Source organism: Carcharodon carcharias, chromosome 3 (assembly GCF_017639515.1).
Source record: "Carcharodon carcharias isolate sCarCar2 chromosome 3, sCarCar2.pri, whole genome shotgun sequence".
In the NCBI taxonomy this organism is placed as follows: domain Eukaryota; kingdom Metazoa; phylum Chordata; class Chondrichthyes; order Lamniformes; family Lamnidae; genus Carcharodon; species Carcharodon carcharias.
In genome coordinates this window covers 25,465,331-25,485,540 of record NC_054469.1, presented here as the reverse complement: position 1 = coordinate 25,485,540, position 20,210 = coordinate 25,465,331, and the positions used below count along the sequence as shown (strand labels likewise).

The following is a 20,210-nucleotide window of genomic DNA, read 5'->3' as shown; positions in this document are numbered from 1 at the left end:
ACAAAAGATTGTGGATTTGTTTTATTAATATTAAATATATTTTGTATCATGCGGAGAATGCGGTGAGCTTCAAAAACCTATTGGACAACACTGATTTAGAGGACTCTTATACAAGGGAATAGAAGTTACTCTACAGTTATACAAAGCCCTGGTTATGCCTGGAATATTGAGAGCAGATCTGGACACCACACCTCAGAAAGCATATATATTAGTCTTCGAGAGAGTGTAGTATAGATTGATCAGGATTATACCTGGGGCAGAATTTTTTGCTCAGCGGGCAGGCGCGTGCCCGACCCCCTTGAGCATGAAATGGCTGTGCAAGCCAACGTCAATGCTCCCTATCGTAATATTTTGCTAGGCGGGTGTGCAAGTGAGATGGAGGCCCACCTGCCATTAATTAAGAGGCCAGTTAAGGCCCTTGATACACCAATTGTCTCTGAGTTTACATAGCCCATGTGAATTTTTGGCTCTCACTACGGGCAAAACGGGCAGGCCACAATTTGCAAAAGCTCATCCACAGGATGAGCAGGATAAGAAGGGTCAGTGGCATTGTCAATATGAGTTGTGTGGAGCTTTGGAGATCGTGTGCTGCATGATCGGTTGATTTTGTGAACTGGACAGCTTCATCTCGCTTCAGAGCTGCATTCTGAGCATTTCTAGTCTTCGTTTCAGGACTCATTGGTGTCTTCCAGGCCCCCGGAGGATTCAGACCATGTGGGCCCTTCCAGGTATCTGACAGCCTTCCATGACCCTGGTAATGGGGATTGTGGTCTCTGCTGGGGGCACCTCCTCTGAGGAGGAAGACGGGGCAGAAGGGAGAGGGGCACTTGTGTCCCTATACAGCTTCCAGGGAAGCCACCTGTGTGAGGAGAGGCACAGGCACAAGGGGGAGCAGGGCCAGCTGGCAGTCCAAGGGGGAAGGAGCCACAGAAGACAGCACTATCCCGCTGCCAGGGTTTACAGGCCGTGATGCAGCCTCAATATGTCTGAGGTGCAATGCTGAAGGAGACTCTGTCTCTCAAGGGAGACAGTGACCTCCATTTGTCAGAGGATCGGGCCTGAAATTAGCTCTGATTGTGTGGGTGGACACCCCATGCCAGTGGCTTTGAAGGTCACAGTGGCCCTGAACTTCTATGCCTCCGGCTCTTTCCAGGGCTCAATGTGGGATCTGTGTGGAATCTCCCATTAATCTGTCCATAGTTGCATCAAACTGTTGTTAGAAGCTCTGTTCAGGCATGCAATGACTTTCATTCGTTACTATACGGATGAGGCCAGCCACGCTGAGCGAGCCAGAGGCTTTGCAGCGATTGCTGGGTTCCCCCCTGTCCAGGGTGCTTTCGACTGCACACATGTGGCCATCAAGGCACCAGCGGGTGAGCCGGGTGCCTTTGTCAACAGGAAAGGACTCCACTCCATGAACGTGCAGAAAGTTTTGATCACAAAATGCAGATTCTGCAAGTGTGTGCAAGGTACCCTGGCAGCTCCCATAACGTTTTCATCCTGAGACACTGCCAGGTCCCGAAGCTCTTTAGTGCTCCAGCCTGACTGGATGGATGGCTGCTGGGTCACAAGGGCTATCCCCTGAAAAGATGGCTCATAGAAACATAGAAAATAGGAGCCATTTGGCCCTTCGAGCCTGCTCCGCCATTCATTATGATCATGGCTAATCACCCAACTTATTACCCTGATCCTGCTTTCTCCCCATATCCTCTGATCCCTTTCACCCCAAGAGCTATATCTAACTCCTTCTTGAAAACATACAATGTTTTAGCCTCAACTACTTTATGTGTTAGCGAATTCCACAGGCTCACCACTCTCTGGGTGAAGAAATATCCCCTCATCTCAGTCCTAAATGGCCTACCCTGTGATGTGCTAACTTTAACAAATGGACCACAGGAGTCTCAGGTACAGGCCACAATCATTTATTTGAGCAATTACAAGGAGAGAACCATCTCAATGCATCTTGAGATAGCACGCTGCTAAATTACAAGCGTTCAGCATATTTATGCATTATTGGTCACGTAGAAGAACATTCTCCAGATTCCGATCTCGTCAACATATAGTCAACATCTTGTCAACACTTACATTAAACAGACATTTCTGGTAACAGGTACATGCATCGTATGTCCCTATTTTCACCCAGGCAGAGACCTTCCCTACTATCTAAGTTGGCACAATCTGTCCTTCCCCTATCTGTTGAAGAGCACACTTAATCTTAGTTGTTTTCCAACCTAAGTCCCCAGTCTAACTCCCAGGACCTTGCTAGTAATTGCAAACCCTTGGGGGTGTACAAAGTTCGAGAGTGTATAAGGTTCATCTGGTTTAACTGTTTAATTGTTGAGTTACTAGTTTGCACTGGCCTGCCTGTAGATTCTAGTTTAAGTAATTCATTCCTTTATAATGAAATCTCCCTTACCATAAATTCTCACTTACTTTCTTCCCCCTAACATCTGTATCCTCAGACTGTGACCTCTGGTTCTGGACTCCCCCATCATCGGGAACATCCTTTCTGCATCTACCCTGTCTGGTCCTGTTAGAATTTTGTAGGTTTCTATGAGGTTCCCCGTCATTCTTCTGAACTCCAGTGAATATAATCTTAACCGACTCAATCTCTCCTCATATGTCAGCCCTGCCATCCCAGGAATCAGTCTGGTAAACCTGGTCATGGTCATCAACATGTCATGATGCCTCTCCGCTACCCAAGCACAGAGGTCAAGCAGGGTTACAACAGGAGCCATGCCTCCGCAAAGGCGGTGGTAGAGAGAACCATGGTCTTCTAAAGATGCTCTTCCGATGCCTGGACTGTTTAGAGGGCGCACTGCAATACCCTCCAGAGCAGGTGTCACTGATAGTGGTTGCATGCTGCACTCTCCATAATCTGGCACTGGCAAGGGGGGACCCAGTGGGATGAGGATGTTGACGCAGCTGCGCAGGCCACAGATGATGAGTCCAGTAGTGAGTCCAAGGATGAGCACGGTGAGGAGAACGCTGAGGGAATGGAGCCAGATCTGGGTAACCTCCAGGGAGGCAGGAACACCCGGGACGCATTGATCCAACGGTCCTTCAGCTAGCCTACCAAATAAGAACCACCACCACATGCCAGGGCTGCAGGCTCCTTACTTGATCCCACAGAGGACCATTTCCTTGGTCACCAATATACACCCTGTGCCTGTGTAATAAAGTTTCAGGAGACACACGTCCACCATTACATAATGGCTTACCCTGCATCTACAGAACAAATGAGGCAAATGGAGGCCAATAGCACAAAATAAAATCTAATTTAATTGTGCACTTGAAGCATAGCTGAAATGAACATAAACCAATGTTCTTAATCACACCATTAAAAAAGTTAAAGCAAAACGGGGGAATAAAATATCACCCATGATGAGGCCATCTTGTGCTTATGGTGCTTTACATTTACGTTTGTGGGTGCTACTTCTGGGTGCTGCCCCCTCGCTGGCACTAGCATTGGAGACAGCCTGCTGACTCTGCTGTCTTGTTGGCCTTGACGACCTTGGCGGTCATCCTCTGACCCGTGGAGCTTGTGAAGGCCCTGCCTGGGAGGGAGTGGCCAGTGCAACTGCTGGCATCTCCCCAGTTGCTGCAGCCTTATCAGATGCCATGGTCACTGGAAGAGCTACAGGCGTCATCAGAGCGTCCTGAGAGGACCCCGCAGAGATGACAGGCAGCTTGTGCGCCAATGTGAGGTGGCATTGTAACTGCCTGCTCACCATTGATGGACGTGCATCTAGCTGGGATACTGGATGCCCACTCCATCTCCCACGCTGACACTGACCAGTTGAGGTCTTTGCCGGTGGGTTTGCAGGTCCGAGTGCATCCCCAGGGACCTCTGATTGTGTCCCTGGAGTTGCCTCTCCATGAGGGTCACCACTCTCTCCATGGAGGAAGCATTGCATTCAGCCATGAGGATCAACAAAGTGGTCATGCTCCACAGGGACCCCTCCTAAATGGACACCATGGCACACATTCCCCCATGGACCTCCGCCATTTCCTCCGACACACCCTGCTGGACTTCCAGTATCTGCTGCCTAATGGGTGACTCCAGAGGCCCATCATCAGCCATTGACTTAGCATTGTCCTGGTCTCCAGCAGCCCTTCGACTGCCAGCGCCCTAAGCACTCTCTGCCTCTGCCTGCACCTCAAGCGAGTGTGAAGTGCCTTCACCAATGTGCACCGAGATACTAGACGGCAATCTTATGCCCACCGAGGAACTGGTATCTGCGCTGGTGCCTGCTTGACAGAGAGGGTGTGATGCAGGTGCATACTGAGCATGGTGATCCTCCAGGGTCAGGGGTGGGCCTTCAGAGTCCTCATTGCGAGCGCCTGCTGATGAGCCTAAAAAGGAGATGAAGGACATGTCATGACACTATCACTACGCATGCCAGGCACCCTGGTGAGACAACAGATATCTGTATCTTGGTGCCCTCGTCTTTCGATTATCAATAGGGACTCCAGTTTCGAGGCTCACATCAATATAGAGGCAACACTACAATGGTTGTAATAGCCAACATTCTCACCTCAGTGCATTACACTCTTATCTTCGTCTGGCACCCCAACCTCACTGCAGCCAGTTGACCGAGGTGCATACCACCTCACGAGCTCCAGTGCCTGCTGCTCATAGCTCGTCAGGATTAGGAAGTGTGGCAGTCCCCCACCAGTCCATGACCTCTCAATATTGTTATGGGATGTCTTCTCCTGAAAGGCTAGAGGAGCATTAAGTAGCCCACTCTGTAACTGCATTGCCATTGCAGTCTGGCCAACCCCAACTGAGGAACACCTGGCAGGGCTCAGCCGATTCGTGGCCCTTGAGCCACAAGGCACTCAGTTCACAAGGCAGCCAGGGCTCACCCTCTTGGCCAGCTCTGATGTCATTGACAGTTGCCACTCACACTAACACCCCTCAAGTCCACGGGGGGATGGCCAGCCCTTAAGTGTTCTGCACACTGACCTATGTCAACATTTACTCACCCTTCCCAATCGCAGCAGATGTCGTGGCTGCTCACCCTCGATGCCACCTCCTCCCAGGTCTTTTTGGTGAGGTGTGGGGGCCTCCTCCTCTCATCTCTGGGGACAAGGGTTTCCCTCCTGGATTCACCTCCTCCAGGAGGTCAGCAAGGCATTCATCGGAGAAACGTGGGGCCGATGGCCCTGCCGACCTGCCCTCCCACCAGCCATGTCCAGCCGCACTGGAATCCATCGAGACTTCAGCATCCTCCTGGGGCAGCCTTCCAGGGGCTGCCTGGGCCGCTTTTGAATCGGCTGCCGGGTCACCATTGGACCCGGAGGACATCATGCCCTTCCGGAGTTTCCCCAGCCGCCTTTCATGCTGGGTGGGCCTTAATTGGCCTGTCAGCATGAAATTGCGGTGCCCTGATGAGTGTGGGCGGCGGTTGGCTTTCCGACCGCTCCAGCCGCTGCTGCTGAGCCTGCCTGCCAAGGGCAAAATTCTGCCCCTGAACCCCAAAGGTTAAATGACAAAGAGAGAGATTTCAGAAATTTTGGTTGTACTCCCTAGAATTCAGATAGTTATAGGATAATTTGATGAAAGTTTTCAAGATGTTAAGATGAACAGACAGATTAGATAGTGAGAAGCTATTTCTGCTAGCTGAGAAATCTAGGATTAGGGGGCATAATCTAAAAATTAGAACCAGACCTTTCAGGAGTGAGATTAGCAAACATTTCTAAACACAAATGATGATGGAAGTTTGGAATAAAAACAGAAAATGCTAGAAAAATTCAGTTGGTGTGGCAGCATATGTGGAGAGAGAAACAGAGTTAACTTTTCGAGTCCCTATGACTCTGTTTCTATTTCAGATTTCCAGCATCCACAGTATTTTACTTTCATCTCGTGGAAGTTTGAAACTGTTTTCCACAAAAGGCAGTTAATGCTTGGTCAGTTGTGAAGTTTGAATTTGAAATTGATAGATTTTTGTTAACCGATGATATTAAGGGATATGGGGCAACGGTAGGTATATGGAGTTAAGCTATTCAGATATGATCTAATTGAATAGCAGGTACACTGGTTAAATGACCCATTCATGTTTCAACGTTCTTATTAATAGAAGGCTATATTTCCAAGGTAAACAAATAAATAATAATGTAACCAGAATGTTTTTTATGTCCAATAAATATGACTTATAAATAAGAGGAGAGGAGATAATCAATGTTCTGATAGATTTGTAATTTAACTTCTTAGCCTTGCCAGTGCTTTTCAAACAAGAACTTCAGAATGTGGAGGCAGAAGAGGGTGGTACAGCCAAATTGCACTGTGAGCTTACTAAACCTGATGCTGCAGTAGAATGGCGAAAAGGATCAGTGGTACTCCTGCCATGTGGAAAATATGAAATGAAGCAACAAGGTCCCATTGTAGAATTGTTCATCTGTGATGTAGAACCGGAAGATGCTGGTGAATACACGTGTGATTCTGGCGATAAACAAACCTCTGCTTCTCTAAATGTAAAAGGTAAAATGGTAGAAATTCATTCTGGAATTCAACTTCTGCTTTCGCAAGTTATCATCAGCATCCAAGTAATTGTATAAATCAGTTTTGCTCTTGACAATTTCCATTTTTCACTATTTCAAGACCAATTGATTTTATCTTCTTTTAGATTATTTGTTTACTGGTACATTGGTTAGAATTGATTATACATTTTTATTTGGTGAAGGAAAGTGAGAGTGGTTGGGCGATTCGAATGTAGTTATCTGGAATTTAGGTTGGTAATTGGACCTGGTAGAACTAAAATAAATGTATTAAATTAGGAGCAGCGATGGAGTGTTGAATATATGATAACTGTAATATATGGTTAGGATTATGAAAAACTGATTCACCCCACAAAATGGGAATGATTTTAATATGCAGGAATAATGTATTTTGACCGAGCGGAGAGGGAGGTGGTAGACATTTACACATTCAAAGTTACTTGAAAGTCAAAAATGTTGAAGTGGTATCACAAGAATGTAAATCATAAGAGTCTGACAGAAGCTAACAAGCTAGTTAGAGGATAGATTAACAACAAGAGTCCATTACTGTCCCAAGACAGATAGAAGATAGCAGCATTTAAACAATAGCTGTTCCTTCTGAAAACCGTACAACTTGTGGCTCAAAGCTTATTTTTAATATTTTAGCAGTTAGTCAAAATAGAATATTTTTTATTTAAGTAAAACCATTCAACTGTAAATAACTTGAAGAATCGTTTTAGAAGGTGTTGCCTATATTTGTTGTATTACATAAAATGGATGCATTGCAGTCAATTTCTTTAGAATTGCTATTCTGATACTTGCTGTGAATATTTTTCTATGTAGCCCTGCCTGTGCTGTTCAAAAAAGAGTTACAAAATGAAGAAGCTGAAGAGAGTAATGTGGTCACCTTGCATTGTGAAATTACTAAGCCTGGTGCTCCAGTAGAATGGAGAAAAGGATCTTTAATTCTTCATCCTAGTGACAAGTACGAAATGAAACAGGCTGGTGCCATTGTCCAGTTATTAATCCACAACGTTAATGTGGAAGATACTGGTGAATATACCTGTGATTCTGGGGACCAACAGACTACTGCCTACTTGAAAGTTAATGGTAGGAGAAAAGTTACTATTCAGTAGAGATCTATTATAAATTGTGACCCTTGCTAATTGTCAACTGTTGCACTTGCCTTCATGCTTCAAAACCTGAGTTTTTTTCATCACATGTTTTTCGTGCTTAAACAATTTTAGTTTATCTGTTCCTGATAATTTCATGTATTTCATGATTGTATTGTGGGAAGATCATTAGAAGTAGAAAATAAAGCTGTTATTTGAGTGTGATCAAGTGCTGCTTTTCTGTAAAGATTAGTGGTACTGCTCTGTCTTATCCAAATTTTTAACTTTATTTCATCTCATAACATTTTATATTGTGTTGCACTAGACTGACTTGCTTACACCATTACAGTTCATAGGCAGAAATGTCCCCCCATCGGGGGTGGGGGGGGGGGGGGCGGGTTGTGCGGGGGTGGACGCAAATCCGATCGGCACCCCAGATCGGGTCCGCGCCACCATTTTACCAGGACGGGTTGGGGGGGGGAGTTCCCTGAGATGGGGCCTACGCTCTTTCGCGCATGCACATGAAAGAGCTCAGAAATCTCCCTGAGGCACAGAGGTGTTTTAAGACATGTCCCCTCTTGACAGTGTTACATGAGCTGGAACATGTCAAGGAACATTAATGAAAAAATTTATTTAATTTATAAACCCTTCATGGAACCTCATCCCGCCCGTGGATGAGGTTCCAGGAAAAATGCGAAGGCCGCCTGGGCTCTTCACCTGTCTGCCAACCTTAAGGTTGGACAAGCAGCTCAGTTAATAACTTTAATTGATATTTAAATGGCCTTAATAGGCATTTGACAATTCGGCGGGCATGCAGCTGACTTGGGTAGATGCCCGCCGACCTGAAAGTCTGAATGACACACCGTGACGTCGGGACTCACGCCTGACATCACCACACGTCATTTTACACGTCTGCAAGCAGGCACCCGCTCGCCGACCCGAAAATTCTTCCCCATGTTTTCATTGCAAACCATAAATACGTTCTACACTGCTGCTTAAAGTTGTAATTTGATGAAATTTCTTATCAGAAAGCAATATATTAGCACATTAGTATCAAATTGCTCTGTACTATTTTAAGCATTTTAACCAACTTTTAAAGTAAATTGGTTAACTACTGCATTAAAATAGTACATAGAGGAATTTGATATGAACAATCTGACATTACCACAATCTTAGCTTGCTAAGGTGGAATGTAAAAATGAAATATAAAATTTGGCACCTTCAATGAATTATGAGAACCAGACATCACCATAGTAGAAGGACAAAGAATGTGATTGAATTTGATGATTTTTTAAAAAATTATTGGATGAATGTTGGTTAGGCCAGCGTTTATTGCCCATCTCTAATTTCCTTTGTTCAGTGGGCATTTAAGAGTCAGACACATTGCCGTGGGCCTGGAGTCACATGTAGGCCAGACTAGGTAAAGACATCAGATTTCCTTCCCTAAAGGGACATTAGTAAATCAGATGGGTTTTAACAACAATCGGCAATGGTTTTATGGTCACCATCAGACTTTTAATTCCAGATTCCACCATCTGCCTTGGTGGGATTCAAACCCAGGTCCCCAGAGCATTACCCTGGGTCTCTGGAATACCAGTCCAGTGACAATTTCACTATGCCACCACCTCCCTGTGAAGGTATTTCAATTGCAAAGTTTCATATGAGACCGTAAAATTTCAAATGCAAGTGTAAAGTTTCACAATCGGTGGAAACTAGATTAAGTTACTCTTGAGAACAGCTCACTTAATCAAATTTCAGTTAAACATGGGAAGATTCATTTGCTCTCATTCAGTAAAGTTATACAGGAAGACTGTAGTATTTTGTCCTTCAGATTTGGATTGTATGTTTAATCATAAGAGCTACCTATTAGTGGTGATATACCTACTGAAACATTTGAACATAGGGGTAGAAATTGATTGTGGTCTATTTTTGGGGCTATAACTAGTCTTCACTTCAACTGGCTAGTCCAAAGCTGACCCAAAATTGTTCCTTGGTCTCACTGACAATTCTTTACATGTGGTGCTGACATTTGATATATTTCCAGGCTCACGAATCTCAAAGGGACAGTGTAAGTTTCAGGAACAGGCATAGAACAACTGGCATGGGACAAGTTTACAAAGACTGTGGAATCAGGGGCACCCTCCTGTTCCTCCTGGTTCCATGGCAATGATTTTAAAAACATAGTTTTAAGTTAAGTATTGTTACGATCCCCATAGAGCGCCATAACTTTCGAGAAGAGAGATGAATTTCCCAGTGGCCAGCAGAAAGAATTGCAAGATAAGATTTTACATTTTAAGATGGCTTACAGTAACAAACAAACTAAAATCAACATGGGCTAAATATTACTTAATGGGTAACTAATACATCAAACTAAAGATGAGGTACTTCCCCTCTAACCAACTAACTCAAGGAAGTACTTTACAATGTGTCTTTATTTTATGCCTCGCCCCCAGCAGATATGTAGCCTTGAAGATTAAGTCCCAAATTCCTCCAGGCTTTTCAGCAGGCACCCTTCTCCCTGCCACACCAGTGTGAGTCTAGCAGTGTCCTTCGATGCGAGCATTGAGAACTGCGTGCGGCTGCAGTTTAAATGTGGCGCCTGGCATGAGGTAATAGCTCGGCAGGCAAATCAGAGGCCAATGAGACAGGATGTTTCCTGTGGCTGCATAATTAATGAGCTGGGAGGTAATGAGGCCGGCGGGTAAAATGTAATTTTTCAAGCCCACTTAGTACAAACCTGGGATGATTCCAGCCCATTTCTATACAAAAATAGCTGCTCATATTTTGTGTGAAGGTGTGAAACCTGTCACTTGATTTTCAACAGGTTTTGGTTACAGATCACATTGACCTGCCTTTGGGCAGAATTAGTATGATCACCATCCATCCTTCCAGGACCATCCTGTTTTAACTTAAAATAAAAGAGACATTTTAAAATATTACTATCTTATAAAGCCTTGTATTCATACCGATATTACTTTTTGTTGATAGCTACAATTTACGCTGCAGTGCCAACTGAAGAATCGTGAAGGGAATAGGCTCACATTCTACTTTATTTATTGGAAACAAATTTACTAGAATGGCCCTTAAATAGGCATTAGGGCCTTCAATAACATATGCAAGATGATTAAAGGCTGTTTTAGGTGGCCACGCAGGTTGCCTAAAAAATGCACTCAATTAATTTAGCAGTGGTTCTGAAAGTGTATGCAAATTGAGTGCTGGCTATCCCACTGCTGAAAATGCATTCTTTGTGATTGAAGTCTGCAGTTGTGACATGATTATTTAAAAATGAGAATTGTTTTCTTCTTTCCTGTTGATATTCCTTGTAAATGGAAGATTGAAATTTGATAAGTCTTATGAAATAAATGTATTATCTGAAATAAATGTATTTGGTTGTATTTCAGCTGCACCAATCACCTTGCAAAAAGAACTACAGAGCATAGAAGTGGAGGAGTATGACACAGGGACCCTACATTGTGAACTATCAAAACCTAATGTCCCCGTTACCTGGAGGAAAGGATCATTGTTGATCTCTCCAAACGAGAAGTATGAAATGAAACAGGAAGGTCCTATACAAATATTGCAGATTCATGACTTAAAATCGGAAGATGCAGGAGAGTATACTTGTTCTTTTGGGGATCAGCAAACTACAGGTTCCGTAACTGTGAAAGGTAGGTTTATAGATTAATAAGGAAAACAATTGGGAAAGTAATCAGGAAAGCTAATAGAATGTTATTGTTTATTGCAAGGGGAATCGAATACAAAAGTAGTGAGGTTATGTTTCAGTTGTACAGGGCACTGGTGAGACCACATCTGGAGTAATTCCTTACTTAAGGAAGGTTGTAAATGCATTGGAAGCAATTCAGAGAACCTTTACTAAACCAAAATCTGGATTGGTATGAAAGCAAAATACTGCGATGCCCTGAAGAAGTCATACAGATGTGAAACATTAACTCTGTTTCTCTCTCCACAGATGCTAAATTTCCAGCATTTTCTGTTTTATCATTAATACCTGGATTAGGTGAGGAAAGATTGGACAGGCTAAGCTTGTATACACTGGAGTTTAGAAGAGTAAGAGGTGACTTGATTGAAATGTTAAAGATCCTGTGGAGTCTTGACAGGGTCGATGTGGAGAGGATGAGAGCATGGCTGTCCACATGTGCGTCGGTTGCCTACCAGTCATGAACCAAGTGGTTAGTGGATAGTCCTTGTCACCCAGTAGCCACTAGTTTTGTTGTTGTGGCTCAATTACAGATGGTACAGTGGATTTCCACAGAATAAAGCCATCATGATTACTGGTGCTGGGCATTGATACCCGCATGATACGTACTAGCTGGGCATTGAGGGAATGGTATCTCTTCCAGTTGCAGTACATCTCGGTACAATGTAAGATATGAAGTAACTAACGTAACTCCATATACATTGGTTAAAGACTCGTGGCGCCTGCAAAGCAAATTGTGTACAGTCAGGGCCACCCTGTACCATGGGGAAGCCTGCAATCCTTGCGCCGCCATGTGCTCCCCCCATCTACCTCTCTCCGACAAGGGAGAATTAAATGTTTCATGGTGATCTCCATTGTGGCAGCAGTGGATGGCAAACCGAGAGGTGTTGGAAGAGACCAGTCACTTAAAAGTTCATGGCCAAAGTCACATTCACAGCTTCTGGCATTGCAGACCTTTCCCTGCCCTGAGTCTGAAATTATGGCTGCTGCAAGCGAAATATTTCAATGAGCAGCTGTTTCTCGAAGCAGACACGTCTAACACACTGGACGAAATTTTGTTGGCAATGACGCAGTACTGATGTTAGGATGTAAAGTGTTGGGAGTGTTAGGAAATAGAGATAGTTTAGGTAAGTTATATGTGTATTTGAGTATGTTAAGAATAAGGTACATCTTTAATGTTTATGTTTGATTTGTATTTCTGAATTTGTCTGTTAAGAAAAGAGAAATTGAGTTTTAGTTTCACTTAAAAAGATGCCTGCATTTTAGTGAAGATTTTATGACTCTTGAAGGGGGGAAGACAAACAAGGTAGAAAAAAACTGCTATTACCTAGCAACAGAGTTCCAGAGAGGGAGACATACACACACACAGAGACAAAGAGAAAAAAAGCAGCAGTTTAAGTTCAGTTGGAAGAAAGTGCCAGAACAGGCAGGACATGAAGAGGGTCAGATAGAAAATTCCAAATTAAAGTTGAAGACAGCAGCCAAGAGAAACTGGGCGGGAGAGGAAACTGTAGAAGCAGGTTAGAGGAACTAAGGAAGAAAGTCCCCAAATTCAGGGGAGTGAAAAAGGAAAGGTCCCAAGAGGACTTTCTAGTCAAAGGTAGAACAGGAGTCTGGAAGAGATCCTGTCCTGTGGAAGTGAAAGTAAGGAGCAGAGAGGAAGGTTCCAAGCTTCAGGCTTAAGGGGAATAATATTTAAAGCAAAAACGGCTTGTGAGAAGTCAGAAAGTCCAAAGAGACAACTGAAGGTCTGTAATTCTTTACTATGGGTATGTGAAGCAGTGGTGCAATGTTGACAGCTGAGTCAGTGAGAGACAGTGCATGGAAGAAAGCTTGAATGTACGTGGAGATCCAGGAGAGAGGAACATCAGAAGGAGAGTTTGAAACCCTGGAGGTGGACGTGTGTGGAAGGCATCTGAGATAAAGCATCAGTTTGGGAGCAGATTCCAAAGTGAGTTCTTGGGAGAGTGGAGATTGGAAATCTCGTTTGAAAGACAGGTTCAATGAGACTATTTGGCTCATGGTGTGACAAGCATCTGGGAGGAGTTCAGGAGAGATCCATAGTATCTGGTTGAGGTGGCATCTGTCACTTGGTTTCAGAGTGTGGTGTATCTGACCACAGTTTGCCTATTGGTTTACATAAACTGTGTAGTTACTGTGAACATTAGAGTATAAAATAGCTTCTGTAACTTGTGTTATCCTTCTGAATCTGTATGTATCTGTAAAGGTATAGTTGTGGGTGAAGGAGTATTGTAATATTGTTAATCTTTTCTTGTTTAATAAATGTTTTATTATTTTATTAAAAGTTCATCAGCTGACTCCTGTGACTCTGCTCAGTAGCTAATCTCCACGTATCTAAACAAAAAAATAAAAGTTAGGATCTATCAGGCTGGGTTCCACCCTGAGATTTGGCTTGTCCAATAGTAACATCAGCTGGGATCATAACAGGAGGGCATGTATTACAGAATGGTATCTCTTAAACAAACCTTCAGAGTCTTCAGTGGGTTAACTGTAAGTCTTTATTAACAAGTAGAACTATTTACAAATGTACAGTAAAGGGTACAGGCTAGGAACTAACTCCATGCTTAGGTCTTTTCCCGTCTCTGCGCAACACCACACTGACCCCTGGATCTGGATCATGTGCCTTCTTACATCATTGTGTGGGTGGTACTGTACTCAGTCCCGCATTAAACCTGTATGTGTCAGACTCTTATGCTACACCCCCCCCATTCCACCTAATCTTTATCCAGTGTACATAGCATTACACTGGTTTACTTCATATCTTACATTGTTTTCAGTCTCATGCATTTGCAATGTTGTTATCACATAATTACTACATTATTGCTATTACTATATTAGCCTTATTATAACATTCTCCTCCCTTTAAGTCCTTGAATTTACAGGTTCAGGCAGTCTGGAGACCTTATAATCCTTCCATATCTTGTTCACTGCTCTGTTGGAGGAGTGGTAGACTCTTGTTTATGGTTCTTCCTGTTGGCTTGGAGGTTGGACTAGAATTTGAGAACGCTTTCATTCTTTTCTTCCATTCCTTTGTGTTGAACCGCAGTTGGTTGGTTCGGCTATTGTATTGATCAGTGGTTGCTGCTACTCTAACTCGTTTCTTGCGGGGTGGACAAACATTGTATTCGTCTCTTGGGACTTTCTTCTCTTCTTCTTTCATCATTTGGGCTGTCTTGATGTATATGGACATTGACGTTTCAATATGGAACCATCATACGTACCTGTTTAACAATTTTTTCATTATTTTCTTCTTTCTCTTGTTTTTTGAGCTTATGGGTCTTTTCACAGAATCACACAGTGCAGAAGAGGCCCTTCGGCCCATCGAGTCTGCACTGACACGTGAGAAACACCTGACCTACCTACCTACCTGATCCCATTTACCAGCACTTGGCCCATAGCCTTGAATGTTATGACATGCCAAGTGCTCATCCAGGTACTTTTTAGAGGATGTGAGGCAACCCGCCTCCACCACCCTCCCTGACAGCGCATTCTAGACCGTCACCACCCTCTGGGTAAAAAAAAGTTTTTCCTCACATCCCCCTAAACCTCCTGCCCCTCACCTTGAACTTATGCCCCCTTGTGACTGACCCTTCAACTAAGGGGAACAGCTGCTCCCTATCCACCCTGTCTATGCCCCTCATAATATTGTACACCTCGATTAGGTCGCTCTTCAGTCTTCTCTGCTCCAACGAAAACAACCCAAGTCTATCCTATCTCTCTTCATAACTTAAATGTTTCATCCATCCCAGGCAACATTCTGATGAATCTCCTCTGCACCCCCTCCAGTGCATTCATATCCTTCCTATAATGTGGCTTGGCAACTACTTAGGTAAGTTGAGTTGTCTTCATCTCAGAGTTATCTGCAGAGCTCTTATATAAGTTTGACAAGTTCACCTGGGCATTCAGTTCTGTTTGAAATGTTTCTTGCCTGGTCACTGTTGTTTAGACTCTTTCAGTTCATTCGTTAGATCCTCATTGTGTTTCTTAGAATTCTCCCTATCTGTTTTCATAATGTGTGTTTTCCCTTACATATGCACCTCATAAGAACATAAGAAATAGGAGTAGGTCGTTTGGCCCCTCAAGCCTGCCCCGTCATTCAATAAGATCATGGCTGATCTGCTGCAGGCCTCAACTCCTCTTTTGTGTCAGTCCCTCATCACCCTCAACCCCCTGATATTTCAAAAATCTTTCTCCCTCCTCTTTAAATAATTGCAGTGATCGAGCTTCAACAACTCTCTGGGCTAGAGAATTCCAGACATTCATTACCCTCTGAGAGAGGAAATTTCTTTGCAGCTCAGTTTTAAATGAGTGTCCCCTTATTCTGTAACTATGTTCCCTAGTTCGAGATTCCCCCACTAGTGGAAACATCTTCCCAACATCTACCCTATCAAGCCCCCTCAGAATCTTAAACAAAAACAAAAACAGAATTACCTGGAAAAACTCAGCAGGTCTGGCAGCATCGGCGGAGAAGAAAAGAGTTGACATCAACTCTTTTCTTTTCTTCTCCGCCGATGCTGCCAGACCTGCTGAGTTTTTCTAGGTAATTCTGTTTTTGTTTTTGTTTTGGATGTCCAGCATCCGCAGTTTTTTTGTTTTTACCCCTCAGAATCTTGTACGTTTCAATAAGATCACCCCTCATTCTTCTAAACTCTAATGAATAAAGGCCTAACCTGTTTAGCTATTCTTGATAAGTCAACCCCTTCATCCTAGGAATCAGCCTGGTGAATCTCTTGAACTGCTTCCAATACCAGTATATCCTTTCTTAAATACAGAGACCAAAAATGTACACAGTACTCCAGGTGCGGCCTCACCAACACCCTGTACCGTTGTAAAAAGACTTCCCTATTTTTAAACTCAAATCCCTTAGCAGTACAGGCCAAAATTCCATTTTCCTTCTTAATTACTTGCTGCACCTGCATGCTACCTTTTTGTGTTTCAAGCACTAGAACACCTAGATCCCTCTGTGCTGCACTTTTTTGGAGTCTCTCTCCATTTAAATAATAGTCTGCCTTTTGATTCTTTCTACCAAAGTGCATGACCTTGAGTTTTGGCCACTCACTCAACCTTTCTAAGTCCCCTTGCATATTCCTTATGTCCTCATCACAACATGCCTTCCCACCTATTTTTGTATCATCAGCAAATTAGGATTCAATACACTCTGCCCCTCCTCCAAGTCATTAATATAGATAGTAAATAATTGAGGCCCTAGGACTGATCCTTGTGGCACTCCACTATTAATTTCTTTCCAACCTGAAAAAGACCTATTAATCCCAAGTCTGTCTCCTGTGTGTTAACAAATCCTCAATCCATGCTAATACATTACCCGCAATACTGTGAGCTCCTATCTTGTGCAATAACCTTTTATGTGGCACCTTATCGAATGCCTTCTGAAAATCCAAATGAACTACACCTACCAGTTCCCCTTTATCAACTCTGCTTGTTAGATCCTCAAAGAAGTCCATCAAATTGGTCAATCATGATTTCCCTTTCACAAAACCATGTTGACTCTGTTTGATTACGTTACGCTTTTCTAAATGTCTCGCTATTTCTTCCTTCATAATGGACTCTATCATTTTCCCAATGACTGGCCTATGGTTTCCTGTTTTTTGTCCTCCTCCCTTCTTGAACAGGGGCATCATATTAGCGGGTTTCCAATCCGCTAGGACCCTCCCGGAATCCAGTGAGTTCTGGAATATTTCGACCAATGCCTCCACTATCTCTGCAGCCACTTCCTTTAAAACGCTTGGATGCAGGGCATCAGGTCCTGGCGACTTGTCTGCCTTTAGTCCCATTAGTTTGTCAAATGCTTTGTCCCTCATGATGGAGACTGTGACAAGATCTTTCCTCTTATTAGCTCCTTGCTTATCTGATATCTTTGGGATGTTTATAGTGACCTCCACCGTGAAGACCGATGCAAAATATTGGTCTAAATTATCTGCCATTTCCCTGTTCCCCGTTATCAATTCTCTAGCTGCATCCTCCAAGAGTCCCACACTCACTTTAGCCGCTCCCTTTGTTTTTATGTACCCATAGAAGCTCTTGCTCTTTGTTTTTATATTACTTGCCAATTTACTTCCATAATCAATTTTCTCCCTCTTTATTAGCTTTTTAGTCATCTGCTGCTGGTTCCTAAGAAATTCCCAATCCACTGGCCTACCACTAGTTTTCGCTGCTTTGTATGCCTTAGTTTTTGATTTGACACTCACCTTGATCACCTTTGTTAATCACGGGTGGTTCATTCTCCTCATCGAGTCCTTCTTTATGACCAGGATAAATTTTTGCTGAGCGTTATGAAATATCTGCTTAAAAGTCTGCCACTGCTCATCCACTGGCCTTCCCCTTAGTCTATTTTCCTCTGCTTTCGACAACTCTTTCTTCATACCTCTGTCATTGCCCTTATTTAAGTTGAGGACACTGGTTTGAAACCCAAGTTGCTCACCGTCAAACTGAATTTGAAATTCTACCATGTTGTGATCGCTACCCACTAGAGGATCCTTAACCACGAGATCTCTTATTAATTCCACCTCATTACACATTACTAGATCTAAAATAGCCTATTCCCAGGTAGGTTCTCCAACATATTACTCTAAGAAACAATCGCTAATGCACTCTACAATTCGTCTTCCTTTTTACCCCTGCCAATCTAATTTATCCAGTAGATATGCAGATTAAAATCACCCATGACAATTGTAGCGCCCTGATTACACATCTCCATTATTTCCCAATTTATACTTTGTCCTACAGTGAGGCAACTCGTCGGGAGCCTATAGACCACTCCCACCCATGACTTCTTCCCCTTACCATTCCTTATTTCCATCCAAACTGATTCCACATCACGATCTATTGTACCTATATCACTACTCAACACCGCAGATACCTTCCTTTATTATCAAAGTTACCCCACCTCCTTTTCCTTTTTGCCTATTTTTCTGCAATATCAAATACCTTTGAATATTGAGTTCCTAGTCTTGGCCACCCTGCAATCACGCCTCTGTAATAGCTATCAATTCATATCCATTTATTTTTCTTTGTGCCATCAAGTTATCTATCTTGTTACAAATGCTGCATGCATTCAGATAAAAAGTCTTAAGCTTTGACATTTTACCATTTTTGCACATTCTAGTTCTGCTTTTTGCGGCACTCTTCTGCTTATATTTTCTGCCCCTTCCTGTCACACTTTGATTATTGTTCGCCTCTTCTCTTACCCTGGACCTCTGCTCTCTCATTTCTTTTTGATTTTTTAAACTTCCCTTCAATTGAACCCTCCTCCCCATTAATTAGTTTAAAATCCTATCTACAACCCTAGTTTTATGATTCTCCAGGACACTAGTCCCAGCATGGTTCAAATGAAGCCTGTCTTAATGGAACAGCTCTCCCCTTCCCCAGTACTGGTGCCAGTGCCTCATGTTTCGGAACCCATTTCTCTCACACCAACCTTTGAGCCACGCATTTACCTCTCTAATCTTATTTACTTTACGCCAATTTGCATGTGGCTCAGATAGTAATCTGGAGATTATTACCTTTGTGGTTCTGCCTTTTCATTTAACTCCGAGCTGCTGGTAGGCCCTCAGCAAAACCTCTTTGCTAGCCCTACCTATGTCGTTGGTACCTATGTGGATCATGACAACTTGATCCTTCTCCCTCTCCAAGTTTCTCCCCAGCCCAGAAGAGATGAGCTTAACATTGGCACCAGGTAGGCAACACAGCCTTTGGTACTCTCTGTCTTTGCTTCAAAGAACGAAGACTGGAAATGTTGTCAACTGTGATGAGGATAGTCTTGAACTTCAAAAGGAGATCGACACGTTGGTGAATTGGGCAGACAAGTGGCAGATAAAGTTTAATACAGAGAAGTGTGAGGTGATTTGTTTTGGCAGGAAGAATATGGTGAGAGAGTATAAAATAAAGGTGAAATCCTAAAGTAGGGGCAGGAACAGAGGGTCCTCAATGTATACGTACATAGGTCATTGAAGATGGCAGGGTATGTTGAGAGAGCAGTTAATAAAGAATATAGTACCTTTGGCGTTATTAATAGGGCCATTGAGTACCAGAGTATGGAGGTCATGTTGAACTTGTATAAGACACCAGTTAGGCCTCATCTGAAGTACTACATCCAGTTCTGGGCACCATACGTGAGGAAGAATGTGAAAGCATTGGAGAGAGTACAGAGGAAATTCACAAGAATGATTCCAGGAATAAAGAACTGTAGCTATGAGGATGGATTGGAGAGGTTGGGACTCTTTTCCTTGGAGAAAAGAAGTCTGAGAGGAGACTTGATAGAGATATTCAAGATCCTGAGCAGTATGGACAGAATAAATAGTGAGAAAGTGTTCCCATTCAAGGGAGCATCAAGAAATAGAGGGCATAGATTCAAAATAATTGGCAGAAGGAGTAAAAGTGGTGTGAGTAAAAATTTTTTCACTCAGAGGTTGGTTGAAGTCTGGAAGGTCCTTCCTGAGAGGGTGGTGGAGGCAGCTTCAATTGTGCTATTCAAAAAGGAATTGGATGGCTATCTGAAAAGAATGTGCAAGGTTATGGGGACAAGGCAGGGGAGTGGGACTAAGTAGAATGCTCTTTCAGAGTGCTAGTGTAGACAGGATGGGGTGAATGGCCGCCTCGTGCACTGTAAAGATTCTGTATACTACAACAACTTCAAGTACACTTGAAGTTCACAAAACACTTCTACAAACTCAGCAACAACCAGGAGAAATCAATCAGCAACTAACCCGAAAGTAGTTGCGGATCCCTTTAAATAGACCTGATGGGGTAATGCGTCATGCTGCTGAAACAAATGCTGAGGTTACTAGGTTAAGATAGCCGGAGCATTAAGCTTGAAAATGGCAATGTTAGTGTCAAAACTATGTTACACAATGATTGACATC

General features: G+C 43.3%; 1 protein-coding gene across 6 annotated transcripts in view; it reads left to right on the top strand.

Moving 5' to 3' along the window:
* obscnb (obscurin, cytoskeletal calmodulin and titin-interacting RhoGEF b) overlaps nucleotides 1-20,210 on the top strand; it is a 625,157-nt gene that overhangs the window by 411,588 nt on the left and 193,359 nt on the right. For all 6 annotated transcript variants that reach the window (XM_041184481.1, XM_041184479.1, XM_041184482.1 and 3 more), the window contains 3 exons: nucleotides 6,218-6,484; nucleotides 7,324-7,590; nucleotides 10,994-11,260. In XM_041184481.1, coding sequence (XP_041040415.1) covers nucleotides 6,218-6,484; nucleotides 7,324-7,590; nucleotides 10,994-11,260 — 801 coding nt within the window. The remainder of the gene's footprint in view (nucleotides 1-6,217; nucleotides 6,485-7,323; nucleotides 7,591-10,993; nucleotides 11,261-20,210) is intronic.